A 27682-nucleotide genomic window follows, 5' to 3' on the forward strand; every position below is an offset into this window, starting at 1 on the left:
ACCTCTATGACTTGTCTTATTGTATAGTGTGAGCCAAGGTTCACACTTATTGAAATTTGCATGCACTTTTGCGAACAAGAATGTATTTCAGTGGCATCGCATTGTATTTGAGATTGGCTTCCACTCATAAAGCTGTGTTCAGTAAACAGAAATTCTACGGTAAATCACTGCTATCAGTAATTTAGGGGTTTTTTTTCTCAATGCATAGAAAAATTACCGAATGTGGCTGACTATTGTTCAGTATCAGTTCGGTTTACAATCAATAAAAGGCCAATAAGTATCTGATAACTTGTAGGTAAAATCTGCGGTAATTTACTGTGTAAAACCTCAAACCATGGTGCATTTTGGGTAGGATTGGAAGGGTTTATAGTAAGAATACTTACCTAAAAAAAATGCACGGCAGGGAGGAATTTCGATATACTTGATGCAGGTCAAAGATAGATCAGCAGGGCTACCAGGCAATTTGTATAGTTTAACCATTTCAGCCCGTGGCTATTTTTCACCTTATGCAATTTTCACCTCCCGTTCATTGGCCAATAACTTTATCACTAATTATCACCATGAATTGATCTTTATCTTGTTTTTTCCACCATCAATAAGGCTTTCTTTGGTTGGTACATTTTGCTAAGAATTCTTTTTTTCTAAAAGCATTTTCACAGGAATATTAAGAAAGAAATTGAAAAAATTCATTATTTCTCAGTTTTCAGACATTATAGCTTTAAAATAATACATGCTACCATAATTAAAACCTATGTATTGTATTTGCCCATTTGTCCTGGTTATTACACCATTTAAATTATGTCCCTATCACAATGAATGGCACCAATATTTTATTTGGAAATAAAGGTGCATTTTTTCAGTTTTGTGTCCATCAGTATTTACAAGCTTATAATTTAAAAAATGTTCCCTCTTAAATGCATATTTAAAAAGTTCAGACCTTTAGGTAACTATTTGTTTTTTTTTTTATTGTATTTTTTTTCATAAAAAATGTATTTGGGTAATTTGTGGTGTGGGAGGTAAACAGTTAATTTTAAATGTAATAATGTGGGTTTATTTTATTAAAAAATATATGAATTTAATTTAGTTTTTTTGCCCTGGAAGCAAAGTGCTCGCTTCCAGGAAGCATAAGAAGGACGGGAAACTTTTTTTCTTTGTCAGAAAGCACGTGGCCTTTGATAAGAAGCCGACGTTTTTTTCTGCCAGGGACTTAGATAAATAAAAGAGAACTATGTTCCCATTCATTGATCTCTGGACTACCCGGGGCGACACAGGAGCGCGCGTGCGCGATTGTGCACAGGAGCACACAGAAGAACAGCAGCAGCCGCCTGGACCTGACAAGCACACCCAGACGGCTTAAATAGTTAAAAGGAAATAAATATGGCAGTGTCCATATTCTTCTCACTTAAGTTGTCCTTTAACCTCCCTGGCGGTATATTGAATACCGCCAGGGGGCAGCGCTGCTGTTTTTTTGCTATATTTTTTTTTTTAAATCATGTAGCGAGCCGAGGGCTCGCTACATGATAGCCGCTGCTCAGCGGCATCCCCCCAGCCCCTCCGATCGCCTCCGGCGATAGGCGATCAGGAAATCCCGTTCAAAGAACGGGATTTCCTGGAGGGCTTCCCCCGTCGCCATGGCGACGGGGCGGGATGACGTCACCGACGTCATGGACGTCATGACGTCTAAGGGAGTCCCGATCCACCCCTTAGCGCTACCTGGCGCTGATAGGCCAGGCAGCGCAGGGGTCTAGGGGGGGGGGGGCTGTACGGCGGCGCGGATAGCGGCGATCGAGCGCGGGGCGGCGGCGATCGGTGTGCTGGCGCAGCTAGCAAAGTGCTAGCTGCGTCCAGCGAAAAAAAAATTACGCAAATCGGCCCAGCAGGGCCTGAGAAAACCTCCTGCGCGGCTTACCGCCAAGGAGGTTAAGGAAAATATTTATTGATCATTTCCTTCTGATCACAAATGTATCGATCTTTTCATCAGTCATTTTCAATCTATTAATTTGCCATACTGTTTCATTGAAAATTTGTGGAACCACCCACAGTTCAAGGAAAATTTGATCTGCATGCTTGTTGGGGGTGTATGGTATGAGAGTTTGAGTATTAGCAGGGCAGCCAGACAATTTGCATTGTTTAAAAGGAAGTCAGCCTCCACATACCTCTCACTTCCGATTCCCTTTAAGCCAGCCCAGTGCAAAGAGGTTAAGAAGCCTGTTTGCATTATATAGTATTGCTTTGTCTAGAAGAAGGTTGAGCAAAGATAAAATGTGAGGTGCCCTATTGTGGGGGCAACAGCAGTAGAGCAGTAGCAGTTGTTTTTGTCAATTGTCCAGCACAGCAGATCACTAACGTAGTGGAACACCTGCACCTGTTTAACCTTTAAAGCCAAGTTCTAGTGAGATATTGGCCTCAATTGACTAAGATCATGCTGGAGATAATAGGGCAAGAGAAAACTTACCACTACACATCGATCTTGCCTTATTAAGGTGTAGAGATAAGTTTTCACAGTGAGAGGGTTATCTTATCACTTCAGTCCTTAAAGAGACACTGAAGCGAAACAAAAATTATGATATAATGAATTGGTTGTGTAGTACAGCTAAGAAATCAAGCATTAGGAGCAGAGACATAAGTCTAATATATGTTTCCAGTACGGGAAGAGTTAAGAAACTCCAGTTGTTATCTATGCAAATAGCCATTGAGCTCTGCGACTTGGAAAGTCGTGGAGATCTCTGACTCCTGATTAGATTATCTCAACTGTATTGTGTATTTCTTTTGCAGAAAACAGTTCAGGACAGGTTAAAAGTTCACTGCCTGTTCTGCAAAAACTTTTAGAATGCTGAGTAATGTGTAAAGTGCAAGTATTATAGAGAAGGGTGCAATATTATTAAAAAAAAAAAAAAGAGAGCTCTGTTTTCTGAAGCTTATTATCTCAACTGTCAATCACTGTATTTTCTTTTTCTCTCTAGAGGACAGGTCAATAGTTCACAAGACTGCTCTGTAAAATAATTTAGAATGCCGAGTAGTATGTAAACTGCAAATATTAGAGAATGATGCAATGTTATAAAAAAAAACACTGTATAACTGAAAATAAAAATGAGAATTTTTTTTTTTTGCTACCAATGTTCTAGTAATTACCCCTACTACACAACCAATTCATGATATCATATATTTTTTTTCGCTTCAGTGTCTCTTTAAATTACCTCCTCTGTAGTTATTTTCACATGCAATTAATTAACAGCCTGTCTTCAACTTTAAAATTCTGTAATTATTTTAAGGATTGAGACGTTAACTTTAGAGATCTCAACTTAAAGAAAACCTGAACTGAACATTAAAAGTCAAAATAAGCATACACAAGTCATACTTACCTTCCATGTAGTCTACTCCTCAGTGTCTTTCTCCTGTCCCGCGTCCTGTTTGTTCACTGTGATCAAGGGAATTTTCCGTCCTCCATTTTGAAAATGGCCATTACCCATAACAGCCTTCTGGTCAGCACACAGTTAAACTGTAACATCGCCCACTTGAGCCATAGGGAAACATAGACATTACCTGGTACATCAGTTTTCCTCTCAGCTATAACTGACAGCAACTGATATTTTACTGACAGCAACTGATATATTTCAGATCTGACAAAATATTGTCAGAACTGTAAGGGATTATTGTCAGAAGAAAATGGTGAGCTTCTGAGAGGAACTGATGGCAAGGTAACTTATGTAATGTTAATTTGAAGTTACCTCATGTGTTTATTTTAAATATTTTTACTCAGTACAGGTACTCTTTAACCTAAAGACAGAAGAGTTAACTTAAGGCTTGCCTGAGGTAAAATGTTTCCTGAATACTACATGCCTTATCTCCATGGTGATAACTCTAGAAACGTTATTAAAGCCTGAAGATAAGCTTAGTGAATTGAGGCCGTTGTGGTTTTGAATAGTGTTTTGAAGATATTTATTGACTATCTTTTTGCAAATTTTATTTACTCTATACTCTTTACTCTTGCTATTTCTGTCACTCTTGGAGAGATTTCCCCATTCCTTTTCTAAATAAGTTCTCAGAAGCCGCACCGTCTAAAAAGTCTTCATTTATTCAAAATTCAATTACAAAAGGCATAAAATAGTGTGCTGGGTCGCCATGGCATAAAATTGTGTGCTGGGTCGCCATGGTGACCCGGCACACTATTTTATGCCTTTTTTAATAGAATTTTGAATAAAAGAAGACTTTTTAGACGGTGCGGATCCTGAGAACTTATTTTGACTGGATTCCCTGCCTACTCCAGGGGAAGATCATGGCACGTCACTGTCCATTGGTGCTATCACATTGGTGATTTACCCATTCCTTTTCTAAAGCAGAAGTAATTGAAAACACAGAAATCCAAAAAATCCTATTTTTTGTGGAAGCAGCTTTTAATCTCAGAAACACTAAGCACACATTAACTACAAGGTTGAGATTCTGGATATTTAATTTCCACTTCTGTGTAATGCCAGTGTCAAGGTTTCAGTGTTTAATGCCTAGATGTTTTCAAACCACAATGTTCATTCGGTCACACCATTATAAAACCCCAAACTTTTCATACAATTAATTGACAGTGTTGGTGCTGAACATGCCAGTGAGTTCCAGGGAATATATCCCCCCAGAGAGTACAATTATGGCTGATTCAACTATATGAATGGGCTGAGTAATGACTTGGATGGCTGGTGTGACACGGTAATAAAGAGATGTCAAGCTCAGCTCCGTGTCACTGAGCCAGGATGAGTCTTATCTGAGACTGAAACTCAACAGACCCAGATTTACTGAGCCCTGGTGCAGTCAGCTGAATAAACCTTGAGGCTTTGCACCATAAATCGCCGCAATGTGTTTAGTATCTTTACTGTTTATTTAATCATATACAATATTCGTCCCTGAAAGAGATAGATTTAAGCTCCTATGGTAGATTTAAGCTTCTATGGTAGAATGGTATTTGTAATAATATATATATATATATATATATATATGCATGCATGCATGCGCGCGCGCGCACGCACGCACGCACGCACGCACACACACACACGCGCATACATACATACATATACACACACACACATGCATACATACATACATACACACACACACACACACACACGCACACGCACACTAACACACGCACACACACACACAGACTCTGTTGACATATATTTCCAAAATCTCTGCCTATTGATACAAAGTCCTGACATGTAATTAGGACAAAGGCGTATGTTTGCTAAAGCAGCTAAAAATGATATCTTAGGGCTTGGACCCACTAGAGTGCTTTTGGCAGCATTTTGGGATCGCTTTCAATCACTAGCGATTTAAAAAAAAATGCTTTGACAATGTAAGTGGATAGAGCAGATCCCACTGGAGCGACTGTAATCAGGGAAATTGCAATTGCAGGACATCCAGCATTTTGGTAGCGTTTCCATTCCAATGTATTGTATAGGAGCAGAGAAATAGTTTCCAAAATAGCTTCCAAAGCGATACCACAAATCACTAGCGACTGCGATAGCGCTTTGCACTTTGTACTGGATCCCAGGCCTAACAGTGATTTCTTCAAGCAACCAATCACAAGGAACAACACGCAGTAATATTAATTGTTTATAGTTAACAGCAAAAAAAAACAAACGGATAAAAAGGGGTTTCATAGGGAAAACCAAAGTATAAGTAAAACATAACTTTAAATCCGTTACATAAATAAAACCAAGTTATAATGTAGGAAAATCGGAAAATGATGTACTGAAAATGGAAGAAATGGGCAATGAATAAATACATGTGAGAATCTGCTCAGCTGCCTGTGTAAACAGGCAGCTTTTTGACCACTGTTCAGGTCTGCATTCTGCAGGTCTCTTTAAGAGAGACTTTTTGTCTGTATTGCAGTTTGCTGCTGAGGAATTTGCATACATTCGTTATGCAAATCCCCTACCTGCCTCCTGTGATGACTGGCAGTATAAAGGTTGGGATTACCCACAGTCCTTGGCTGGTCATTCCTTCAGGGTTCGTAGTACACACTCCTAGAGAGTGTCAGCCATGCTCTTGGTTTGAAGATCAGCTTAGAGTAATTCCTGGAAACTGTGCTAGGCAGATTCCTTAAGTGCAGTTAGGATTGTTTATCTGTTTGTTTGTTCTGTTGCTGTTGTCCTGTCCCAGCGGTGGTCGACAGGAAATGGTTCTGATCTCTGTTCTTGAAGTATAGCTGGTGCAGCGGTAGCTACCATCTCTCTTCTGCTCTGTCTCCTGGGATCGCGCTAGCCACTTTTCGCTAGCGCTGTGGATCCTTCTGTTCTGTCTCCTGGGATCGCGCTGGCCACTTTTCGCTACTTTTCTGTTCTGCTACTCTGTACCTGGATCGCACTCGCTTCCCGCTAGTGCTGTGGATCCTATCTCTCGCTTGTCCCTGTTTTCGTGTGTCTGTCTTGTCTGCTACGACCGCTTGCTGGAGGCTCGGTGAGGTAACCGTTAAGCAAGCGTTCGCGTCCTCTGTTTCATGTTTGTCTGTCGATGGTTAGTTAGGCGTGCTTGTCTCTATTGTGCTTATCACGTGGAGACCGCGCATAACCGTGTGCACTGTTGCGAATGAGTGCGGTGTTCGCGGTTAGCTAGCGTTTGTTGTTTTCCGTATCTCCTCATTGTATTATTTGCTGTGCCTTTGCTACTCTCGTGCTCCGCCTTGCTGTAACCTTGTGTCACGTCTGGCGATCGCACCTCTCGCGATCGCGTTCCTGCTTCTTATCTGCTGTGGTGTGTGCACAGTCGCGGGGTGGCGACTAATTTTATGCACACACACACAATCTGTCTCTGTGCTCACTCTCAATCGCTTCTCGTGCGATTGCGTTTCTTCCCTTCGTACAATTCCTGTCTGGCGTGTGTGGTAGGGCAGAGGAGCTGTTCCTCTGCACTCCACAGCTCCACCTGCCGACAGGAATTTCCCTCTGCAGGTGCATAGCACCTAGCCTGGGTGTCCTCAATTATACGCTTGTGGAGGAAATCCGCAGCGTCAGCGCACGTCTGGTGCGCTGACCACGGAGATGATTCCGCTATCGTTACAATACAACAATATCTATCTAGGTGGTTGTTGGCAATGGAGAGGAATTTCAATTTATGTATAAAAAAACTTACTGTGTATACAATAAAACCTTTATTATGCAAAGTGTTTCGGGTATAAAGAAATCTTTATACCCCCAAAACACTTTGCATAATAAAGGTTTTATTGCCTATACGGTAACCCTGTGCAGTATTACACACATTTCGGCAAGCTAAGGCACCTGTACCTCCCCCTAGCAGCATGCTATACAGGGGGAGATCACTCTACGGATGGGGGTGTTTCAGGTATATAAAGGGGGGGCTTCCTTAGGCAAACAGTTTACACATTGTTTTCATCTCATTTCAAAACATAGGAAGTTTATTTGGTTGTATGGTCACATGTTAAAATTCAGCCAATCACAGTAATTTATGCAAATACGCAGTACCCAGAATCCTTTGCTTTCAACAACTGATTAAAGAGAACCCGAGGCGGGGTTCTTCCATCGCAATCCATATACAGAGACTGGGTCTGTCTATAGAGCCAAGCCTCTGTTGCTAGTTCGTTCCCTCCAAAGCCCCCCCTGTGCGCTGTCAGACCCCATAAATCACAGCTGCGCTATGCGGCTGTGTTTATCTCACTACTGTCAGTCTCGGCTGCTCCCCCGCCTCCTGAATCGCTCCGGTCCCCGCCAGCGTCCCTTCCCTCCAATCAGCGGCGAGGGAAGGGACGTGGGCGGGGACCGGAGCGATTCAGGAGGCGGGGGAGCGGCGAGACTGACATTAGTGAGATAAACACAGCCGGCTGAAACACGCTGCGTGGGCTCTATAGACAGACCCAGCCTCTGTATATGGATTGCGATGGAAGAACCCCGCCTCGGGTTCTCTTTAAAGATACATAAAGAACCATAATAAAACGTATTAAATTATTATTTCCACAGCAATTATTAATCAATTCTAACATGTTGCTGTAATTGTCCAGCACAGCAGATTAGTAATGTAGGGGAACACCTGCCCCTGTTTAACCTTTAAAGCAGAGTTCTAGGGTGATATTATGGTTTTTTAATGGTGTGGCAAAGGGTTAAAAAAAAGTTTTGACGATATTTCCTGACTATCTTTTTGTAATTTTTATTTACTCTATACTCTTTGCGGAAGAACAGAATAATCAGGCAGTAATAAATACAACAATATCTATCTAGGTGGTTGTTAGCAATGGAGAGGCATTTCAATTTAGGTATAAAAAAAACTTTACTTAATAGAAAATGTTGAGACAAAATAAAAAAAATGATATTACAAGATTATTGAAATACAGAAAACATGGAAGACTTAAGAAAGTTAATCAATACAAAAAGGCTTCTACAAGTACTTAAAGTAGCACAGCATACAGTTACCCATTACACAGATCGTCCCAACCTTCCTCTCCTGTGCACCCAGATCACCACAGAGAAAGCAATAGTGCTCATTGCCAGTGTTTTAACAGATTTATTAAAAGTTCAGTTTTGGGGTCGTTAGCCTTCCGTGAATTCAAAATGAGCTGTAAAAATCCAATCAAATCCTTACAATGGGCCATACTCACTTAATATCTGTAAAGTTACTGTGCACTGGCTGTGTAGCGCAGGTTGAACAATTGTTGCAACTCGTAATTCGAGCATTGCTAGGGTACTGCACGATACACAGGTAGCATGATGTGCATTACCCTATCAATGCTTGCGTTACCTAGGTAATGTTGCTTGTGCTAATGGCATAACATGCTACATAATCAGTGAAGTTATGGTAAAATTGCTGTGTGCTCCCTGCCCGAACTTTTCCCAATATTTGGCGAATATAGCCCAATATCTGTACGCATTAATATAAGGTTACCTGGATCTCCAAAAGGGTAAGAAACTTGCTGGGCTTCAGTGGTCCCTTTGCTAAGTTAACTCAAAACTCTACCTTACCTTGCATCATTTCCACTCTACAGCCTCAGTAGCAGCATGGAGTCTCAATCCCTGCATGGAACTTCTTGCAGTTAAAGGGTCACTATAGCAAATTAGGCATTTTTTAATTGATGGAAATAATCAAACAAGCATTTATGTAAAAAACAAGCACAGTGTAACGATTGTGGAATTGCTTTTCAAAATCTCATAAGCCCACACAAAGAGGTCTCCTTGCAATAGAGTATAAGCTAATTGGAGAGCCGATGTGGACGAATCAGTAATTTGAAAGGTAGGATTCAAAAAACACATTACACATTCAGAAAGGAAGTCCTCCTTGGTTTCAGAGTCTAGTTTTTTAAAGCTCTTAAAGGTATAAGAACCATATTTGACAAAATCGTACAAATCGGAAATTCCCCCTACACTGGGAATTTCGGTTTGGCTGGTCATACTGTAACGATTGTGGAATATCTGCGTGGTCAGCACACAGGATGTGTGCTGACACTGCAGAAATCCTACACAAACGCCTGAATAACAGAACCCAGCTGTGGTGCAAAGCACCTGTAGAGGGGAATTCCCACCGGCAGATGGAGCTGTGGAGTGCAGAGGAATAAATCCTCCACACTGCCACAGATGCCAGATAGGAATTGTACGAAGGGAAGCAATATAGGGCAAGATAGCCCCTTAGTGAAAGAGAGTGAGCACAGAGACAGAATGTATGTATGTCCACCAATCTATTCGCCCCCTGGCGACGGTGAACACACAACAGTGAAGACCAAGTGGGAAAGCAATCGCAAGAGATGGTGATTGCTAACAGCGACACAAGACTGAGTAAAGACAGAGCATAGATATAGTAAGAAAGACACAGCACACAATAATGAACAGAACGCTAAAGAAAATAACAAACGCACTATCTAAACGCGGTCGCCGCACGAAAAGCGCAACAGCGACAAAACACGCCAACCCTAACTAACACATGAACCCAGAAACAAAAACAAACAAATAACGGAAACGCTTGCTAATCGGTTGCCTTACTTCAGGCAACAGCAAGCGTTTGCTCCGGACAAACAGACAACAGGAAAAAGACAGATAGGATCCACTGCTCTTCCGCAAGAGCGAGTGTGATCCGTACACAGGAACAGGATTGAAAAAATCCACTGCTTTTCCGCAAGAGTGAGTGCGATCCGGACAACAAGACAGACAGAAGGAGTAACCAGCAGCAACTGCAGCTGAGGTTAAACTCCAAGACAGAATACATAGAGATCCACCGCCTCTAACGCTAGGGTGAGTGCAATCCAAACAGACAGAGTGATTTCCTGTCGACCGCCGCTGGCGACAAGACAATCGAAACAGATAGACAGTACAAGGCAATACAGGTAACAAAGAACCTGACTATGCTAGCAGGAATGTTAGGGCACTCCCAAGGAACTACTCTAAGATAGCAATATAGCAAACAATAAGCAAAGGGCTGAGACTCCAGGTAAGTTAGCAGGAACAAACCATCATGACCAGCGGGGAATTCTGGGAGGAAATGGTATTTATACTGCAAGCCATCAAAGGAAGCAGCTAAGCAATTTGCATGACAAGTGGATGCAAATTCCTCACCAGAACAGCAACTCTGCAAGTTGCAGAGTGAAGACAGGTCTCTTTTCCAGGGACCTGCAGCACTCAGACCTAAAAAATGGTCAAAAAGCTGTCTGCCTGTGCAGACAGCAGAGCAGATCATTACACACAGCCTTCACATAACTCACCTAATCAGTGGGCAAAGGGATGCTTGTGTAGTAAGCACAGAGATGCCAATCAGCAAATTCACTAATGGGGACCTTCAAAAGTACCGGTAACTGTTGTTTTTGTGCATAATTTTTCTCCGTACCAGGATTAGGAAGGAAAGGTTCCTACCTTCCTCATCGCCCTATCGCTTCTGTCAAACGTATTCTTACTAGCTACGCTGCTCTCGCTTCTCTGAGGTCCCTGGCACTTTAGTAGGCTCTTGTGTGGACATTACTGTGTGTACACATACAACCCAATCTGGACTCCACCCTTCTAGATGAATTTTCAACTTTTTATTTGCATTTAAAAGCGGTGATATAGCAACAAGAAAGCACAACATTTTGGGCTACATGCTCCGAGCACTTGACAATGGGCATGTAGCCTGAAACGTTGCGCTTTCTTGTTGCTGTATCACAGTTTTTAAATGCAAATAAAAAGTTGAAAATTCGTCCAGAAGGGTCGAGTCCAGATTGGATTGTATGTGTATGGACTTTATTGCATTGGAGGTTTGATGGACCTCCTACCTTAGTCTGTGACTCTCCATGATACATTGGATACAGTCTGAGGCCTGTGGACTTTCCATTGTTTGTTGGACATCTCTCTATGGCCATCCACCACTCGAGTCTACTGCCCATGTTCGTTATTCTTTCATTCTGCCTATGTACGTTATGCTTGAATTACACTCATGTATATAAGTTGCACAATTAATCAATTTAAAGGGTATGCAGACCTATTTGCTTTTCTAAAGGTCACTGTGAAATGTGCCTGTGAAGGTTATATATCCAAGTCATGGTTTATTTAAAAAATATATAATTTAACTTCTTGTAGTACAAATGGAACATCTTCTGGAACACTAAAATTGGATCATTTTATTTTTAATGATCAAATTTTATATGAGATAGAATGAATAATTATTAGTAGAATCTTAAAAATGATGATAACAAAAATGCTTTGTAGATGTGAGTTGATGCTTCTTGCACAAATACTACTCCAAACTAATAGGATGATTTAGAATATAAATAGAACAATAGTGTAGTTAGTCGTCACAAAAAAATCAAGTTTCAGCTTTCATCAGCCCAAGATATATGGACAAATGATAGGCTTGTTTCTTCTGTTATTACTGGGTTTCTTGAGCCTCACATTGAACATTGCTTTTTGAGTACATTAGTAAACATCAGAAAAGACTAAGGAATTTATTTTGCAATATCACTGTGTTGCTGAATTGCTGTATGATCTGTTCAACCAATAATCTGAGGTCTTCTGGATTTGTCAGGTCAACTAGATGTGTCAGATCAATGTGGAGACAGATGCTTCTTCTAAGCACCTTACTTTCCTATGATAGAAGGGTAGAAGGTAAATTCCTGAACCCTGAACATTATTCTACAAAGCAATTCAAAAAATGTTTTGATGGTTCGATGCCACGCAAAACGGCAGAACCAAACCACCGTCATTTCTCTCTAATAAGCTGTACCGGCAGACCTTCGTTAAAGCCTTCACCGTGTGCATTAGGAGAGTCATCCAGAGGCCCATGCCTTGTGAGCTGCTGTCTGCTGTGAAGTGTCACTATGTGATAATCCCCAGTGTGAAGATGGTGCAGATTATCTCTGTCAATAGCCTCATTCTCTGCCCTTCCTTCCGAGGTCCTTTCACATATTATTAGATTCACACATTTTCCATTTGAACAAAAGATCTGCGAAATTGGATAAAAGATGGCAATCTTGTTTTATGATTGAGGCTGACACAAGGGTCACATCTCAGAGAGTTAAAAAATAAGATCAACTGGTCCCACAATTTCATCAATTCCACTGATGGTTATCTGCCTACTATAGCTGTTATGGTTTTTTCCGCTCACTAAACTGTATGCTGTCAGAACAGAAGTAAATTCCATAAACCTGTAATTTTTCATTTCAGATACTTATTACATACATCAAAACTTAATTTGGAAAGTATTCCATTATATTTAGTTCATCTATTTTTGTATGAGGCTTAACTTTCTACAGTAATTTATAAAGGTATTTACATAAGTCTTTGCCTCTAATGCTTGCCATACTCTATACAATGAAAAACTGAATAAGGCAAATATTTGACATTGCCCTAATCAGAAATCAATCAGGGAATATAAATAGTATTACTGCCTTGTGCCACCTGACTTAGATCAGGAAATTCTATACAGTTATCTTAGTTAAGTCATGCTTGCAGTCCCTCCACCTTGCTTTGACTGGACCACTAAAAAACATTTTTTATATTGTAAAAGCGGGATTGTCACCATAAAAATCAAATTTCAACAGTAACTGGTCTGAGTGTATTAAGTTATAAATATGCTAATCCTGCATTCAAATCTTTCAAAACTTGTTCTGCTGCTATGGTTTTGAGTTATTCCATACCTTAGGAGCACTGGTCCTTTAATAGTCATTGCCATTCAGTTGCATGCTGGGGGTCCTTTTTATGTATAATATATTCCTCCTCTTCCCTTTATATCCCTGTCTAGCTGCCTAGCTGAAACTTGATCCTCTGCTCACTTGTGTTTACAAGCAAAGCTGAGGTGACTCAGCGATTGGAGGAGAAAAGAAAAAAAGTTAAGGGAAGAAATGACATCTGTATTTAGCTTCAAACTTTGGGCAAAAGACATGTGTCATGATATGACATGAGGGCTGTCCATAAACAGTGAGCAGACATGGAATCCAATGATAAACGCTTTATTGCGATCAATACAAAAGTGAACTTCCATCCATAACGTAGCATACAGCTTTCACCTAGCTGTCTCACACCAAACTGACTGTCTCTCCCTCTGTACCAGACAGTATATCAGCTTGTCAACAAACAGACCTCAAATCTTATCAGGTGATAAGGGCAAGGCCAGTCTGCTAACACACAACAGAACAACAGTATATCCCCCACCCGACTCCAGTAACACAATCAATGCAGGGTCCAATCACAGCAAACAAACAAAGCAGGAACAAAATACATTAAGCAAAACATACGGTTATTAGATATCATACATCACAACATGGTTCCCACCAGGAACAGAATTCTCTTCATTTACTATATAAAATTCACTGAAATCAAAACGTGGACAGTACAATACATGTGTTATGTAAGTAGATCAAGTATTTATCTACTTACATATGTGGGGTTTTTTTACTGGCATAGTATGGCTAATCCTCCTGCTTTAAGTTTTTCTACCTCTCTAATCACAAAGCCTGTAAAATACGTGGAATTCTGTATTGATGTGCTGGGGAAATATGAGACAAGGAATTGCTTGGCTTCAGTACCAGAAATGTTTATTGCCATTATTGCTGCCCAATGAGGGATCCCATTTGCTGAAAATAAAGGTTCATATACCTTTGTCACCAGGGCCGGATTTAGGCCAAGGCCACCTAGGCCATGGCCTAGGGCATCACAGGAGCGAGGGCACCAAAGCAGCAGGCTAAACTGGTGCAGAATTTGCAAGCTTGCAGGGTGATCAGGTGAGCGGCCGACTGCAGTACTCTGCTGCTAGCCACCTGTGCAGCAGCCATCTTGTTCTCTGTGCATGTTTGCATTGTGGCCAGCGGCTATGGATTTGGGCAGCAGTGGAGACGGAAAGGAAGAGGAAGCTTCTGCACTGGAGACAAGTGGAGAAGATGAGTGACACTTATGGCTGCTGCGGTGTGAAGAAGACCTGGCTACCTATACTGAAAAGAGGCGGAGGAGGGATTAAGGGAGTCATCTGGCTACCTATACTGGAGAGAAGGGGGAAGGGTCATCTCGCTACCTATACCGAAGGGGGGGGGAGCTGGTAACAGTGTCCTTGGGCGGTAAAGAGTACAAATCCGGCCTTGTTTGTCACACATAAGGAACTTTTAATCATTTTCCTCAAACACATGAATGGACAAAGTATTTTGGACTTGTTAAATTGGTTTCTTATTGTCTAGTTTTAGGATCTCTGTGAAAAAAACATTTGTTTTTTAGCTTGTATTTATTCAGAAATATTGTAAATGTGAATAGGGTTCAAGAAATTTACAAAACTGTACTGGCCAAAACACATTTGGTGAGAACCAGTGACGGCATTCCATTAGAAGAATCTGATGCAAAGCATTATGGTGTAACCAGGACTGTATAGGGGAAGGAGAAGGCATTAGACACCAGGGAACTGTATAGTGTACGTATATCCGAGCCAAATGACAGCTCTCCCTGTAGCCACAAAACTTCCTAGCAGCTTTAAATACTATTCCCCCTCTGAGTTGGCGCAACTCGAAAGGAGATGTAATTCGGGGTCCAGCAACTACCAGAGCCCCGAATTACCCTTACCCGCCCCGTGCAATATTACATTACTGCTATTGGGCAACTAGTGCACCAAATCAACCTGCTTTGACTGTACAGGGGATGGGGGCAATTTAACAGCCCCACCTAGTGTTTCCACCCCACCCTTTAGATTGTAAGCCTCTGGCAGGGTCCTCCATTCCCTAGTGTAATCTACAGGATCATGTGCTCCTGTCCTATGACAGCCTGTACTTGTATTAATGGGCCTACCTGAACCAGCCCATATCACGTGATCATGTATTTTGTACAATTTGCATGTATAACCTTGTTCTATGCTGTATAACCTTGTTATGTCTGTCATCCTTGTATCATTGTATATATTTATTGTCCAGCGCTGAGTAATATGTTGGCGCTTTATAAATGCAATAAATAATAATAATAACACAAAGGAACTGTATGGGGGGCATTAAACACCAGGGAACTTTATAAGGGAGGGAGATGGCCAATAGACATTGACGTTGGCCCACGGCTTGGTCCCAGTGGTGAATTTCAGTCCACTTTGTACCTAAGTTTGACAGCCCTGGTGTGCTTACTTTTCCAGCGGTTTTTGTTTTGTTTTGTTTTGTTGTATCACATATTTATCGTTGTACATTGTTTAAGTGAAGAAAAATAATGCCTCATTATGTTACAAAAATAGGGTATACAGTATATATATATATATATATTGTAGGTGTTCTAGTCTGCTTGAAAACCTTTACTGACATGGTTATACAATACATGCATAATGCGAAGACATTTTTTGAATATTTGTCATAAGCGTTTTCTTTCACCTGTTCCATAAAATAGTGGAATATATTGGGCTTGATTCACAAAGCCGTGATAACTCTTATCATGGTCGCACTGGCGTTATAGCGCGTGTAACATGCAAATTTGTGCGTGAAATAGCATCCGCTTTCGCGCGAAAACCCTCATTTTTGTGCAAAAGCGGCTGCAATTTTGCGCGCACGTTTGCATTTGTGCGCGAAAACCATTACACGAGTTATAGCACGCAAAACGCTAGCACGACCGTGATAAGGGTTATCACTGCTTTGTGAATCAAGCCCATTGTCACTTGTGTAACTCAAACCTATTTACCAGAGCTGTGGAGTCGCTACAAAAATCTTCAGACTCCAACTCCGACTCCTCAGTTTCTGAAACCATGACTCCGACTCCAACTCCGACTCCGGGTGCCCAAAATTGCTCAGACTCCGACTCCTCGACTCCTTAGTCTAATACTTAACAGGGCTGTGGATTTTGTACAAAAATCATGCGACTCCGACTCCCGACTCCTACTCCTCAGTTTCTGAAACCACGACTCCAACTCCGACTCCGGGTGCCCAAAATTGCCCCGACTCTGAATCCTCGACTCCGACTCCAACTCCACAGCCCTGCTGTTTACTGTCATTATTTTAAAACATGATAATAATGCATTGTTCTTTTAAAGCAGATGCCCGATGTGACTGTCAGTGAATGTTACCGCACTGGATCAAATTTCCTCACACTATTTCCTGATGGAACTGGGCAGGTTTCGTATCCAGCAAGCAAAAGACCATATGCTATAAACAAGGTTTATCAAATTGTATTAGCAGTAAGCGAAGTACTGTATAGCTCTGTGAAAGCAAAGATATGAACATGCTTCCTCACTCCAGACCCCCTGAGGCTGGACTGTCAGTCAGCTAACTCAAATATGTAGAACTGGTTCATCTAAGCGTGTATGTCATGTATATGTATAGGAAAACAGCAGTTGGATACTATTGGCACCAGCTTATCTCAGGAAAAGGAATAGTCATCAAAGTATTCAAATATCTTTAGTCCATCTCTCCACACCATGAGGTCTGTCTACTGGGGGTATCTGACCTTACCTTAGACAAGAAACTGTCATCCAATCAGGTGAATCACATCTCATGTCATGTCTGTAAGATGCCAGCTCTCCTTGCAGGCAGCACTTTTAGGCTGATTTGGTCTTCATCAGTCCAAGGTTATGGGTTTGTTTCATAGAGGACTACAATAACCTCCTAAACCAGGGGTCTCAAACTCGCGGCCTGCGGGCCATTTGCGGCCCTCGATACAATATTTTGTGGCCCTCGCCGGCAAAAGCTTCCTTATAGTTCGCTTCAGTGCTCCCAAGTAATCCGCCGCATCCCCGCCGCTAAACGAGGGTTGCAGAGCCCCCAAATCGCCCGGGGGGGGCAATTCGTCGGCATTTCCTGGAAGGGGCAGAGCTTTCAGCTTCAGCTCTGCCCCTCCTGACGTCAATCGCCGCACGGATCGCCGCCTCTCCCCGCCCCTCTCTGTGAAGGAAGAGTGAGAGGGGCGGGCAGAGGCGGCGATGCACCGCAATTGTGAAATTCCTTATGCGGCCCAGCCTCATCCTTACTTTGCCTCCTACGGCCCCCCAGGTAAATTGAGTTTGAGACCCCTGTCCTAAACCCTGTAGTGACTGTACTGCAAAGTAATACATATATATAAAGCCATTGCAGGTCTTCCCTTACATTTGTCTAAAAACAACAAGCTCTGTTATGCATCACTTCAAGACAGTGGGCAGAGGAGGGGGATCACAATAACCCAAAACAGCTGTCTGAACATTGGATTGAACCCTGCTGCCGACATTTACAGTCATGGCTGAAATTGTTGGTACTCCAGGCATTTTTTCCAGAAAATCAAGTATTTTTTACAGAAAAGTATTGCAGCAAAACATGTTTTGCTATACACGTTTATTCCTTTTGTGTGTATTGGAATAAATGAAAAAAAGGAGGAAAAAAAGCAAATTGGACATAATGTCACACAAAACTCCAAACATGGGCTAGACAAAATTATTGGCACCCTTTCAAAATTGTAGATAAATAAGATTGTCTCAAGCATGTGATGTTCCTTTAACCTCTTAAGGACCATGGGCTTAAACCCCCCCTAAAGACCAGGCCATTTTTTACAAAATGGGCCACTGCAGCTTTAAAGCCAAGCTGCAGGGCCGCACAACACAGCGCACAAGTGATTTCCCCCCTTTTCTCCCCACCAACAGAGCGCTCAGAGCCCCCCCCCTCCCCCCCGTGTTTATTTTTCGCTTTTGCAAATGTTTTCTTTTTTTATTTATTAATAAATATGCCTATTTTTTTCCCCTTCCCTCTCTCTCCCCAGCCGACCAATCACGGCGATCGCCGGTCATAGGCTTCAGCCTATGAGAGCCGATCGCTCTCGAGTGCCCCAGGGGGACAGCCGTGTCACATGGCTCTCCCAGTACAGCGCTGCTGCTGATCGCAGCGCTGTACAATGTAATTAGACAGCGGTTTTACCATCTAACAGTCTCCCGAGCGGTGATGGCAGAGCTCCGCTTCGCCCACCAACAGGAGATGCGCGCAGTCTCCTGCTAGCCCCAAGGACCTTACGCCGATCGGCGTTGGGCAGTCCTGGGGCTGCCGCCATGGCCACGCCCATCGGCGTGACACATTCGCCAAGCATTTAAAGGGCACATCCTAGGACTTTTAAATTAAAAAAAATCCACTTACCTAGGGCTTCCTCCAGCCCAGGGCTGCCCAATACGTCGATCGTGATCTACCGGTAGATCGCGACTGCCTCCTTAGTAGATCGCGGCCACTTGGCCATGTCCTGTCAAATTCTGCAGCCACGTAGCCGTAACTGTCTAAATGTCCTATTTCCATGTAGCTTCGGCTGTCAAAATTCGCTACCTAGCAGCCACAGCTATGTGAAGTAGATGGGAGAGGCGTGGCTGAAGGGGAGAGGAGCAAAATGGTAAGCATCTCCTCCCTCTCCAGGCTCTATTGCACAGCCTTGTGGCTAAGTTTGCAAGGGGACAGGAGTCTGAGCAAAGGCTTTGCTGGAGCACTGAACGGAGGGATTCCTTGACTTTAGGTTATTTGTTTGTTGTGGTAGTTGGCGGGAGGGGAAAGGGGATTATGTCACTATAATATCTATGTGTGTATTATTGCCTATGGTGGGGAGGGGGGGGGGGGGGGTGATGACGATTAAGAAGCTATTTGCTGGGGGAGGGGGGGGGGCAGAATTCTGTGACCGTGGGCTGCCAAGTCCAAGAGATGTACCAACATTTATAATGCTAAACTTAGCATTTATAATGTTGTTATACTGTATGACTATTTAAGACTACTTTATTAATAATCCAGCATTGTAAATGTGAAGTTTAAAATTTGAAGTGTTGGTAGATCAATTTTCAAAGTAGCTCGCAAGCTGAAAAAAGTGTGGGCAGTTGAGCACCCCTGCTCCAGCCCCCGCCAGCCGTCCTGTGCCCACGCCGCAGTTCCGCTCCACGCTGGTGGTCTGGGGTCCCCTCTGGTGCAAGATTGCCAACTACACCTGCGCGAGCGGCTCTCGGAGTCGCGCTGATGTTATCCACACTGTACTGTGCAGGTGCAGTAGTTCTGCGTCTGCTCAGAACAGCACGGATGACGTCAGTGCGACTCAGTGAGCCGCACAGTGGAATGCAGGAAGGTGCCGACCTGACAAAGTCGGCATCTGCACCAGAGGGGACTGGCAGACAACGGAGCTGTGGCGAGGACACATTTCGGCTGCCAGGTGCTGGAGGAAGCCCAAGGTAAGAAGATTTCTTATTATTTCGGACCTTCCCTTTAAACTCACATAGGGCAAGTAACAGGTGTGGGCAGATAAAAATGAGAAAGGTTCACTTAGTCTTTGCATTGTGTGTTTGTGTGTGCCACACTAAGCATGGACAACATAAATAGGAGAAGAGAACTGTCTGAGGACTTGAGAACCACAAAAGTCCATCTCCAGAGATCTAGATTTGTCTTTGTCCACAGTGTACAACATTATCAAGAAGTTTCCAACCCATGGTACTGTAGCTAATCTCCCTGGGTGTGGACGGAAGAGAAAAAATTGATGAAAGGTTGCAACGCAGGATAGTCCAGATGGTGGTTAAGCAGCCCTGAACAAGTTCCAAAGAAATTCAAGCTGTCCTGCAGGCTTGGGAGCATCAGTGTCAGCGCAAACTATCCGTTGAACTTGAAATGAAATTAAATGCTATGGCAGGAGACCCAGGAGGACCCCACTGTTGACACAGAGACAAGCAAGACTACAGTTTGCTAAAATGTACTTCAGTTGTCCTTTAAAGATATAACGGTTGCATTGTAATCGGCTGCTTCTTTTTATCTTGATTCAGCTCCCAAACAGAGCATTGAGATGGACTTGTAACCTTGAGATTGTTATTTTTCCACAATTTTGAAAGAGTGCCAATCATTTTGTCCAGCCCATTTTTGGAGTTTTGTGTGACATTATGTCCAATTTTCTTTTTTTTTCTCCCTTTTTATTTTGTTCCAATACACACAAAGGGAATAAACGTGTATAGCAAAACATGTGTTACTGCAATACTTTTCTGTGAGAAATACTTGATTTTCTGGAAAAATTTCTGGGGTGCCAACAATTTCGGCCATGACTGTATATGCCACGTTTCTCTAAAAGCTTTTTGATACTAAGCTACTTCTGCCTGCAGCTGACTTCTATAGGCATTTTTATGTCCTCATTTTATTTTGCCATGGACGTCTAAAAGGCGTTCAGTACAAATCTGCGTCGCCAGGTGCCTCCCTAATTAATCAGGAAAGGCCGCTCGCGCGAGCGGCCGTTTCCTGTTAGATCACAGAGCGGGCCTCCGTGAATAGCCTGCGAGCCGCTGATCACGGCTCGCAGACTAAATGTAAATGCAGGAGACGTTTGTCTCCTTTGTTTACATTGAACGGCACTGCTGCTACAGCAGCGCCGTAAGGCAGATCGGCGATCCCCGGCCAATCAGCGGCTGGGGATCGCCGCCATGTGACAGAGGACAGCCTGTCACAGGCTGCACAGGACGGATAGCGTCCTGTGCAGCCCCAAGCACAAGGGGTGAGATAGAGGAGAGGGAGGGGGGAATTTTGCTGCGGAGGGGGCTTTGAGGTGCCCCCCCCCCGCAACACCCAGGCAGGAGCGATAAGATTCCCCCTGCGCATCATCCCCATAGGGGGGAAAAAAGAGGGGCGAACTGATCGCTCTGCCTGCAACTTGATCTGTGCTGGGGGCTGCAGAGCCCACCCAGCACAGATCATAAAAAACCACGCTGGTCCTTAAGTGGGGGGTAAACCCCTGGACCTCAAGTGGTTAAAACAGGATAGGTAAACTAAATAAGTGATTATTTTTTTCAGTTGATATGGAGTTTCATCCCACTCTAGGTATGCCCTAAGTGAAAATACTGTATTAGTCCTACTCAGTGGCGTACCTAGGGCATTTGACACCCGGTGCTAGGTATTGAAAGACACCCCCTCCCCCCCCCCCCCCCCCCTCACGGTACACCACCTGCGGCGCGCGAAGCGCGCCGCGGCGAAAAAATGGGCGTGGCTATGACCGGATGGGGCGGAGCTAATTTAAAAGTGCACCCAAGTTTTAGTCAACCTTTCTCCAGAAAATTCACATCATTGCGCAGCTTTTCTCCAGAAAATACACAAAATGTCAGAAGCTTTCAACATAAAATACACGTAATGCGAGAACATTTCACCAGACATTACACGTTATGTGAGCAGATTTCACAAGAAAATACATTCAATCATGTCGGCAGATTTGACCAGAAAAAAATCATTCAATCTTGCGGTAGATTTGACCAGAACATACACAATGTCAGCACCAGATTTTACCACAAAATACACAATATCAGTAGTTAAACTGACCACAAAATACACAATGACGGTAGTTAAACTGACCACAAAATACACGACGGTAGTTAAACTGACCACAAAATACATAATGACGGTAGTTAAACTGACCACAAAATACACAATGTCGATAGCAGATCTGACCACAAAATACACAATATCGGTTGCAGATTTGAGTGTTGGCAAGCTGATAGCCTGGTGGGTAGGTGGTGAAGGGTGAGCAGCCTGATTGCCTAGTGGGTAGGTGGGCAGCCTGCTGGGTAGCAGTGGTGGGTAGGGGGGCAGCAGTGGTGGGTAGCCTGGTGGGTAGGTGGGCAGCAGTGGTGGGTAGGTGGGTAGCATGGTGGGTAAGGGGGCAGCAGTGGTGGGTAGGTGGCCAGCCTGCTGGGTAGCCTGGTGGGTAGGTGGGCAGCCTGCTGGGTAGCAGTGGTGGGTAGGTGGGCAGCAGTGGTGGGTAGGTGGGCAGCCTGCTGGGTAGCCTGGTGGGTAGGTGGGCAGCCTGCTGGGTAGCAGTGGTGGGTAGGTGGGCAGCAGTGGTGGGTAGGTGGGCAGCAGTGGTGGGTAGCCTGGTGGGTAGGTGGGCAGCCTGCTGGGTAGCCTGGTGGGTAGGTGGGCAGCAGTGGTGGGTAGGTGGGCAGCAGTGGTGGGTAGCCTGGTGGGTAGGTGGGCAGCAGCGGTGGGTAGGTGGGCAGCAGTGGTGGGTAGGTGGGCAGCAGCGGTGGGTAGGTGGGCAGCAGCGGTGGGTAGGTGGGCAGCAGCGGTGGTTAGGTGGGCAGCAGTGGTGGGTAGGTGGGCAGCAGTGGTGGGTAGCCTGCTGGGTAGCCTGGTGGGTAGGTAGGCAGCAGTGGTGGGTAGGTGGGCAGCAGCGGTGGGTAGGTGGGCAGCAGTGGTGGGTAGCCTGGTGGGTAGGTGGGCAGCAGTGGTGGGTAGGTGGGCAGCAGTGGTGGGTAGGTGGGCAGCAGCGGTGGGTAGGTGGGCAGCAGTGGTGGGTAGGTGGGCAGCAGTGGTGGGTAGCCTGGTGGGTAGGCGGGCAGCAGTGGTGGGTAGGTGGTGGGCAGCAGTGGTGGGTAGGTGGGCAGCAGCAGTGGGTAGGTGGGCAGCAGTGGTGGGTAGGTGGGCAGCAGTGGTGGGTAGCCTGGTGGGTAGGTGGGCAGCAGTGGTGGGTAGGTGGTGGGCAGCAGTGGTGGGTAGGTGGGCAGCAGCGGTGGGTAGGTGGGCAGCAGTGGTGGGTAGGTGGGCAGCAGTGGTGGGTAGGTGGGCAGCAGTGGTGGGTAGGTGGTGGGCAGCAGTGGTGGGTAGGTGGGCAGCAGCGGTGGGTAGGTGGGCAGCAGCGGTGGGTGGCCGGGCCGGTGCACCTGTAAAAGAAAAAAACCTTACCTGCAGATGAAACCTCTCTTCCGAGTCCCAGGCACCTCCGCAGCTCCTCTTGAATGTCCCGCGCCGTCTCCTGCTGCGTCATCAGTGCAGGGCTACGGGAAGATGGCCGCCGAAGCCCACACTGGAGACAAAAATAGACGGCAAGATGGCGTCGGCGGCCATCTTGCCGTGTATTTTTGTCTCCAGTGCGGGCTTCGGCGGCCATCTTCCCGTAGCCCTGCTCGGGTAAACTGAGGGCGGCTATCAGCCGCCCTGTCAGTGCCCGTTGCCGGCGCCCGTGGAGGGGAAGCGCCGAAGGAGGGGACCCAGGTGAGGGAGATGTGGGGGGGTATTTCCCCCCTCCCCGCCGACGCTGCCACCCCTCCTTCAGCGCTGCTTCCCCTCCTGTGTCATCAAGGCTTCTGGGGAGGCCTTGATGACCCCCCCCCTGGAGCTGACACCCGGAGCGGAGCGCTCCTGGCCGCCCCATGGTAGGGACGCCACTGGTCCTACTGAGGACACGCCTGTGTACCTTTTTTCTGTTGACTAATAAACCAGTGCTATAAATCTTTGGCTCCTTGTAGTCATATGAAGCAGGGAAGGACTGGCCGGGGGAAGGAGGGAGATTTCCTCCCAGGCTGCCTCTCAATGATTAAGGACTGGTACAGTGCCTAGTGCATTTAGGTTTTTGTATAAGGCAATGTGAACTACTAGGCTTGCAGGCTGAGGGAAATAACTGCACAATTACTGAGCAATTAGAGGGAGGGCAAGCTGGTAAATATACACAGCATGATGCAGAGCAGAGGCCTGCCTGCAGAGTCCTTGGGAAAAAAAAAATCTGTCTGGTCACTCACCATTGTTAAAACGACTGCATGTGCACAACTACATAAGGTATTGTCTAGGTTGAAACATTTTCGACAGTCCCTAGACTCCAGAAGGGCTGCTTGCAGACAGTCCCTAGACTACAGGAGGGCTGCTGGCAGACAATGCCTAGACCCCAGGAGGGCTGCTTTCAGAATCGTGTGAGAGATTGTCAGGGACAAGTAGCCTCTGTGTGATGTGGGCCTGCAATACAGTTAAGCTCTCTGCTCCATCTCAGGCTATTTCAGTCTCCCCCCCTCATACACCTTTGTTTCCCCCTTCCCCTAGTGCTAGCTGTGTCTTCTTGCTATACAGGAAAGCTAAATAAAAGTGCAATCCTGTGAAAATATCTTCTTCCCTCTCTTTCAGCTTTTCTCCCCTCTCTGCCTGTTTCCTTTTCTCTCCTCTGTCATTCTCTACTTTGTTCCCCCAATCTTATGCCGGGCATACACGACTGCGATTATGCCCCGGATCGAGACGCTGGCTCGATGCCAGTGCATCCCCGCTCGTCCCCGCGGGCGGCTGCTAATCAGCCACTCATTTCTTCTATTGTTCGCCCCGCCGGTATCGAGCACACTATCGATCCGGCAGGGTATCGGACACGTCGGATATTATCAATCGAGCCATCAGGCTCGATTAATAATCCTCCCAGCATACCGTGTATGCCCAGCATAACCCTCAAAATTTAATCACACCAATCTTATTATTAGTAACCCTAATCTAAAGCTGGCCATACATTCATTGATTTTTACTGACAGATTCTCTCACTATGATCAAATCATATTGGCTTTTCCACTTGTCAGTACAGAGAATGTACAGTGGAGGAAATAATTATTTGACCCCTCACTGATTTTGTAAGTTTGTAATGACAAAGAAATGAAAAGTCTCAGAACAGTATCATTTCAATGGTAGGTTTATTGTAACAGTGGCAGATAGCACATCAAAAGGAAAATCGAAAAAATAACCTTAAATAAAAGATAGCAACTGATTTGCATTTCATTAAGTGAAATAAGTTTTTGAACCCTCTAACAATAAAAGATTTAATACTTAGTGGAAAAACCCTTGTTTGCAAGCACAGAGGTCAAACGTTTCTTGTAATTGATGACCAAGTTTGCACACATTTTAGGAGGAATGTTGGTCCACTCCTCTTTGCAGATCATCTCTAAATCCCTAATGTTTCGAGGCTGTCTCTGTGCAACTCTGAGCTTGAGCTCCCTCCATAGGTTTTCTATTGGATTAAGGTCCGGAGACTGACTAGGCCACTCCATGACCTTAATGTGCTTCTTCTTGAGCCACTCCTTTGTTGCCTTTGCTGTATGTTTTGGGTCATTGTCGTGCTGGAACACCCATCCACGACCCATTTTTCAGTTTCCTGGCAGAGGGAAGGAGGTTGTCGTTCAGGATATCACGATACATGGCTCAGTCCATTTTCCCGTTAATGCGATTAAGTTGTCCTGTGCCCTTAGCAGAAAAACACCCCCAAAGCAAAATGTTTCCACCCCCATGCTTGACGGTGGGGACGGTGTTTTGGGGGTCATAGGCAGCATTTTTCTTCCTCCAAACACAGCGAGTTGAGTTAATGCCAAAGAGCTCTATTTTGGTCTCATCAGACCACAGCACCTTCTCCCAGTCACTCACAGAATCATTCAGGTGTTCATTGGCAAACTTCAGACGGGCCTGCACATGTGCCTTCTTGAGCAGGGGGACCTTGCGAGCCCTGCAGGATTTTAATCCATTGCGGTGTAATGTGTTTCCAATGGTTTTCTTGGTGACTGTGGTCCCTGCTAATTTGAGGTCATTCACTAACTCCTCCCGTGTAGTTCTAGGATGCTTTTTCCCCTTTCTCAGAACCATTGACACCCCACGAGGTGAGATCTTGCGTGGAGCCCCAGAGCGAGGTCGATTGATGGTCATTTGTGCTCCTTCCATTTTCGAACAATCGCACCAACAGTTGTCACCTTCTCTCCCAGCTTCTTGCTAATGGTTTTGTAGCCCATTCCAGCCTTGTGCAGGTCTACAATTTTGTCTCTGACATCCTTAGACAGCTCTTTGGTCTTTCCCATGTTGGAGAGTTTGGAGTCTGCTTGATTGATTGATTCTGTGGACAGGTGTCTTTTATACAGGTGACTAGTTAAGACAGGTGTCCTTAATGAGGGTGACTAATTGAGTAGAAGTGTCTAACCTCTCTGTGAGAGCCAGAACTCTTAATGGTTGGTAGGGGTTCAAAAACTTATTTCCTACAATGAAATGCAAATCAGTTGCTATCTTTTATTTAAGGTTATTTTTTCGATTTTCCTTTTGATGTGCTATCTGCCACTGTTAAAATAAACCTACCATTGAAATGATACTGTTCTGAGACTTTTCATTTCTTTGTCATTGGACAAACTTACAAAATCAGTGAGGGGTCAAATAATTATTTCCTCCACTGTATGTGGCCTATAGGGTGTCATACTATAGCAAAGTGGGTAGACAGTGATGCCACTGACCCCCAATAAAAAGCAGGTAAGCAAGGCATGGATGTTGGAGATTCAAAGACAAAAACAGCGCAGTATATGAGAAAGTGTGCAGCTGGGAGGTGGGGGCGGATCCCAAGCCCCTGATGCAGAGAGAAAGAAAAACAAATGTACCTCAGCGCAGATGGATATAATAAACAATGATGACAGGATGATGAGCCAAAAGGTGAACGCTATTGCTACAGCCCAGGATCCCAGCTGGTAACAAGGGCAATACAGTACCTCTTCCCGATGTAATGAGGATTTGGTACCTCTCCATGTAATCTCAGTCTCCTGATGTCTCCTTCGTTGCAAATCTTGCTGTAATCCCGATATCCAGGAGCAGGTAGACAGCTCCGCTCAACTCAGCGTGGATTCAGCCTGACCGTAGCGTCTCCTGGTCAGCTGATGCCCGAACTTCCTGTTTCCGGCTTCCTTGCACTCCACAGTGGTTCCGTCCCAGTGGTGATGAAGGCAGCAGCAGCGCTTCCTGGCTGGGGGACACAATAACACAATAGTGCACACTGTGTGCTAAAAGGAGCCACGCAGGGGGTATACACTTACTGGATAAAGAGCTTGTTTATTGCACATAGAAAATTTGCAGCCTCACTTCCCGACTCGAGTTTCGGCCATATTGCCTTCGTCAGGGGGTGGGGTTACACACACATCAGGTAGATTAAATACATAAGACTCCTCCTATCTTTCAGACAGAGCAGAGCAGAGATCATGGTGCCAGGAGGGAGGTTAGTGATGTGTTGCAAGACTGAGTGAGATGGTGGTCTGGTTAGGGGGAGTGGGGATATCAGAGATGGAAGAGGGGCATATTTGAGGGATTACAAGAGATGGTTGTGAAGGGGAGGACATAAATGAGTGGCATGGATGAGCCTTGGGGAATTAAAGTGACCATACATCTCTCAACTTGACAGGCGATTCACCAATTGTTTTGATAATTATTATTGAATCGGATGAAAATCTGTGCCGCCGCAAGCATGCCCAATCACTGATTTCTGGTGGAAATTAGTTGAATGTATCAATCTGAGATGCTGGGAAATCTTGGGCCTCAAAATGTATTATGTGCCCCCCGTGCCTGTGCATTTATACTTAACCTGTCACGCTGTCCCTCGAGCAGGGGCGTAACTAGATATCACTGGGCCCCCCTGCAAAATTTTTGGATGGGCCCCCCCACCCGCATATTATATATAATAAAGGTCACTGCATTATATTTTCATTATATAATGCAGTGACCTACACTGTAAAGGAGAGAACCTCTACCGCTGGTGGAATCAGGTAAAGTATTATATGCCACTGCTCTGCTAAATCGTGTGTGCTA

The 27682-nt window shown here is 44.7% G+C and overlaps 1 protein-coding gene across 5 annotated transcripts in view; it reads left to right on the forward strand.

The window, feature by feature from the left end:
* ERICH6B (glutamate rich 6B) overlaps nucleotides 1-27682 on the forward strand; it is a 241941-nt gene that overhangs the window by 158240 nt on the left and 56019 nt on the right. For 3 of the 5 annotated variants that reach the window (XM_068267754.1, XM_068267756.1, XM_068267758.1), the window contains exon 12: nucleotides 16426-16511. The exons of 1 other annotated variant lie outside the window; for it this stretch is intronic. In XM_068267754.1, coding sequence (XP_068123855.1) covers nucleotides 16426-16511 — 86 coding nt within the window. The remainder of the gene's footprint in view (nucleotides 1-16425; nucleotides 16512-27682) is intronic. One more of the 5 variants, XM_068267755.1, reaches the window with a different exon arrangement.

This window comes from Hyperolius riggenbachi, chromosome 2 (assembly GCF_040937935.1).
Source record: "Hyperolius riggenbachi isolate aHypRig1 chromosome 2, aHypRig1.pri, whole genome shotgun sequence".
Lineage (NCBI taxonomy): Eukaryota > Metazoa > Chordata > Amphibia > Anura > Hyperoliidae > Hyperolius > Hyperolius riggenbachi.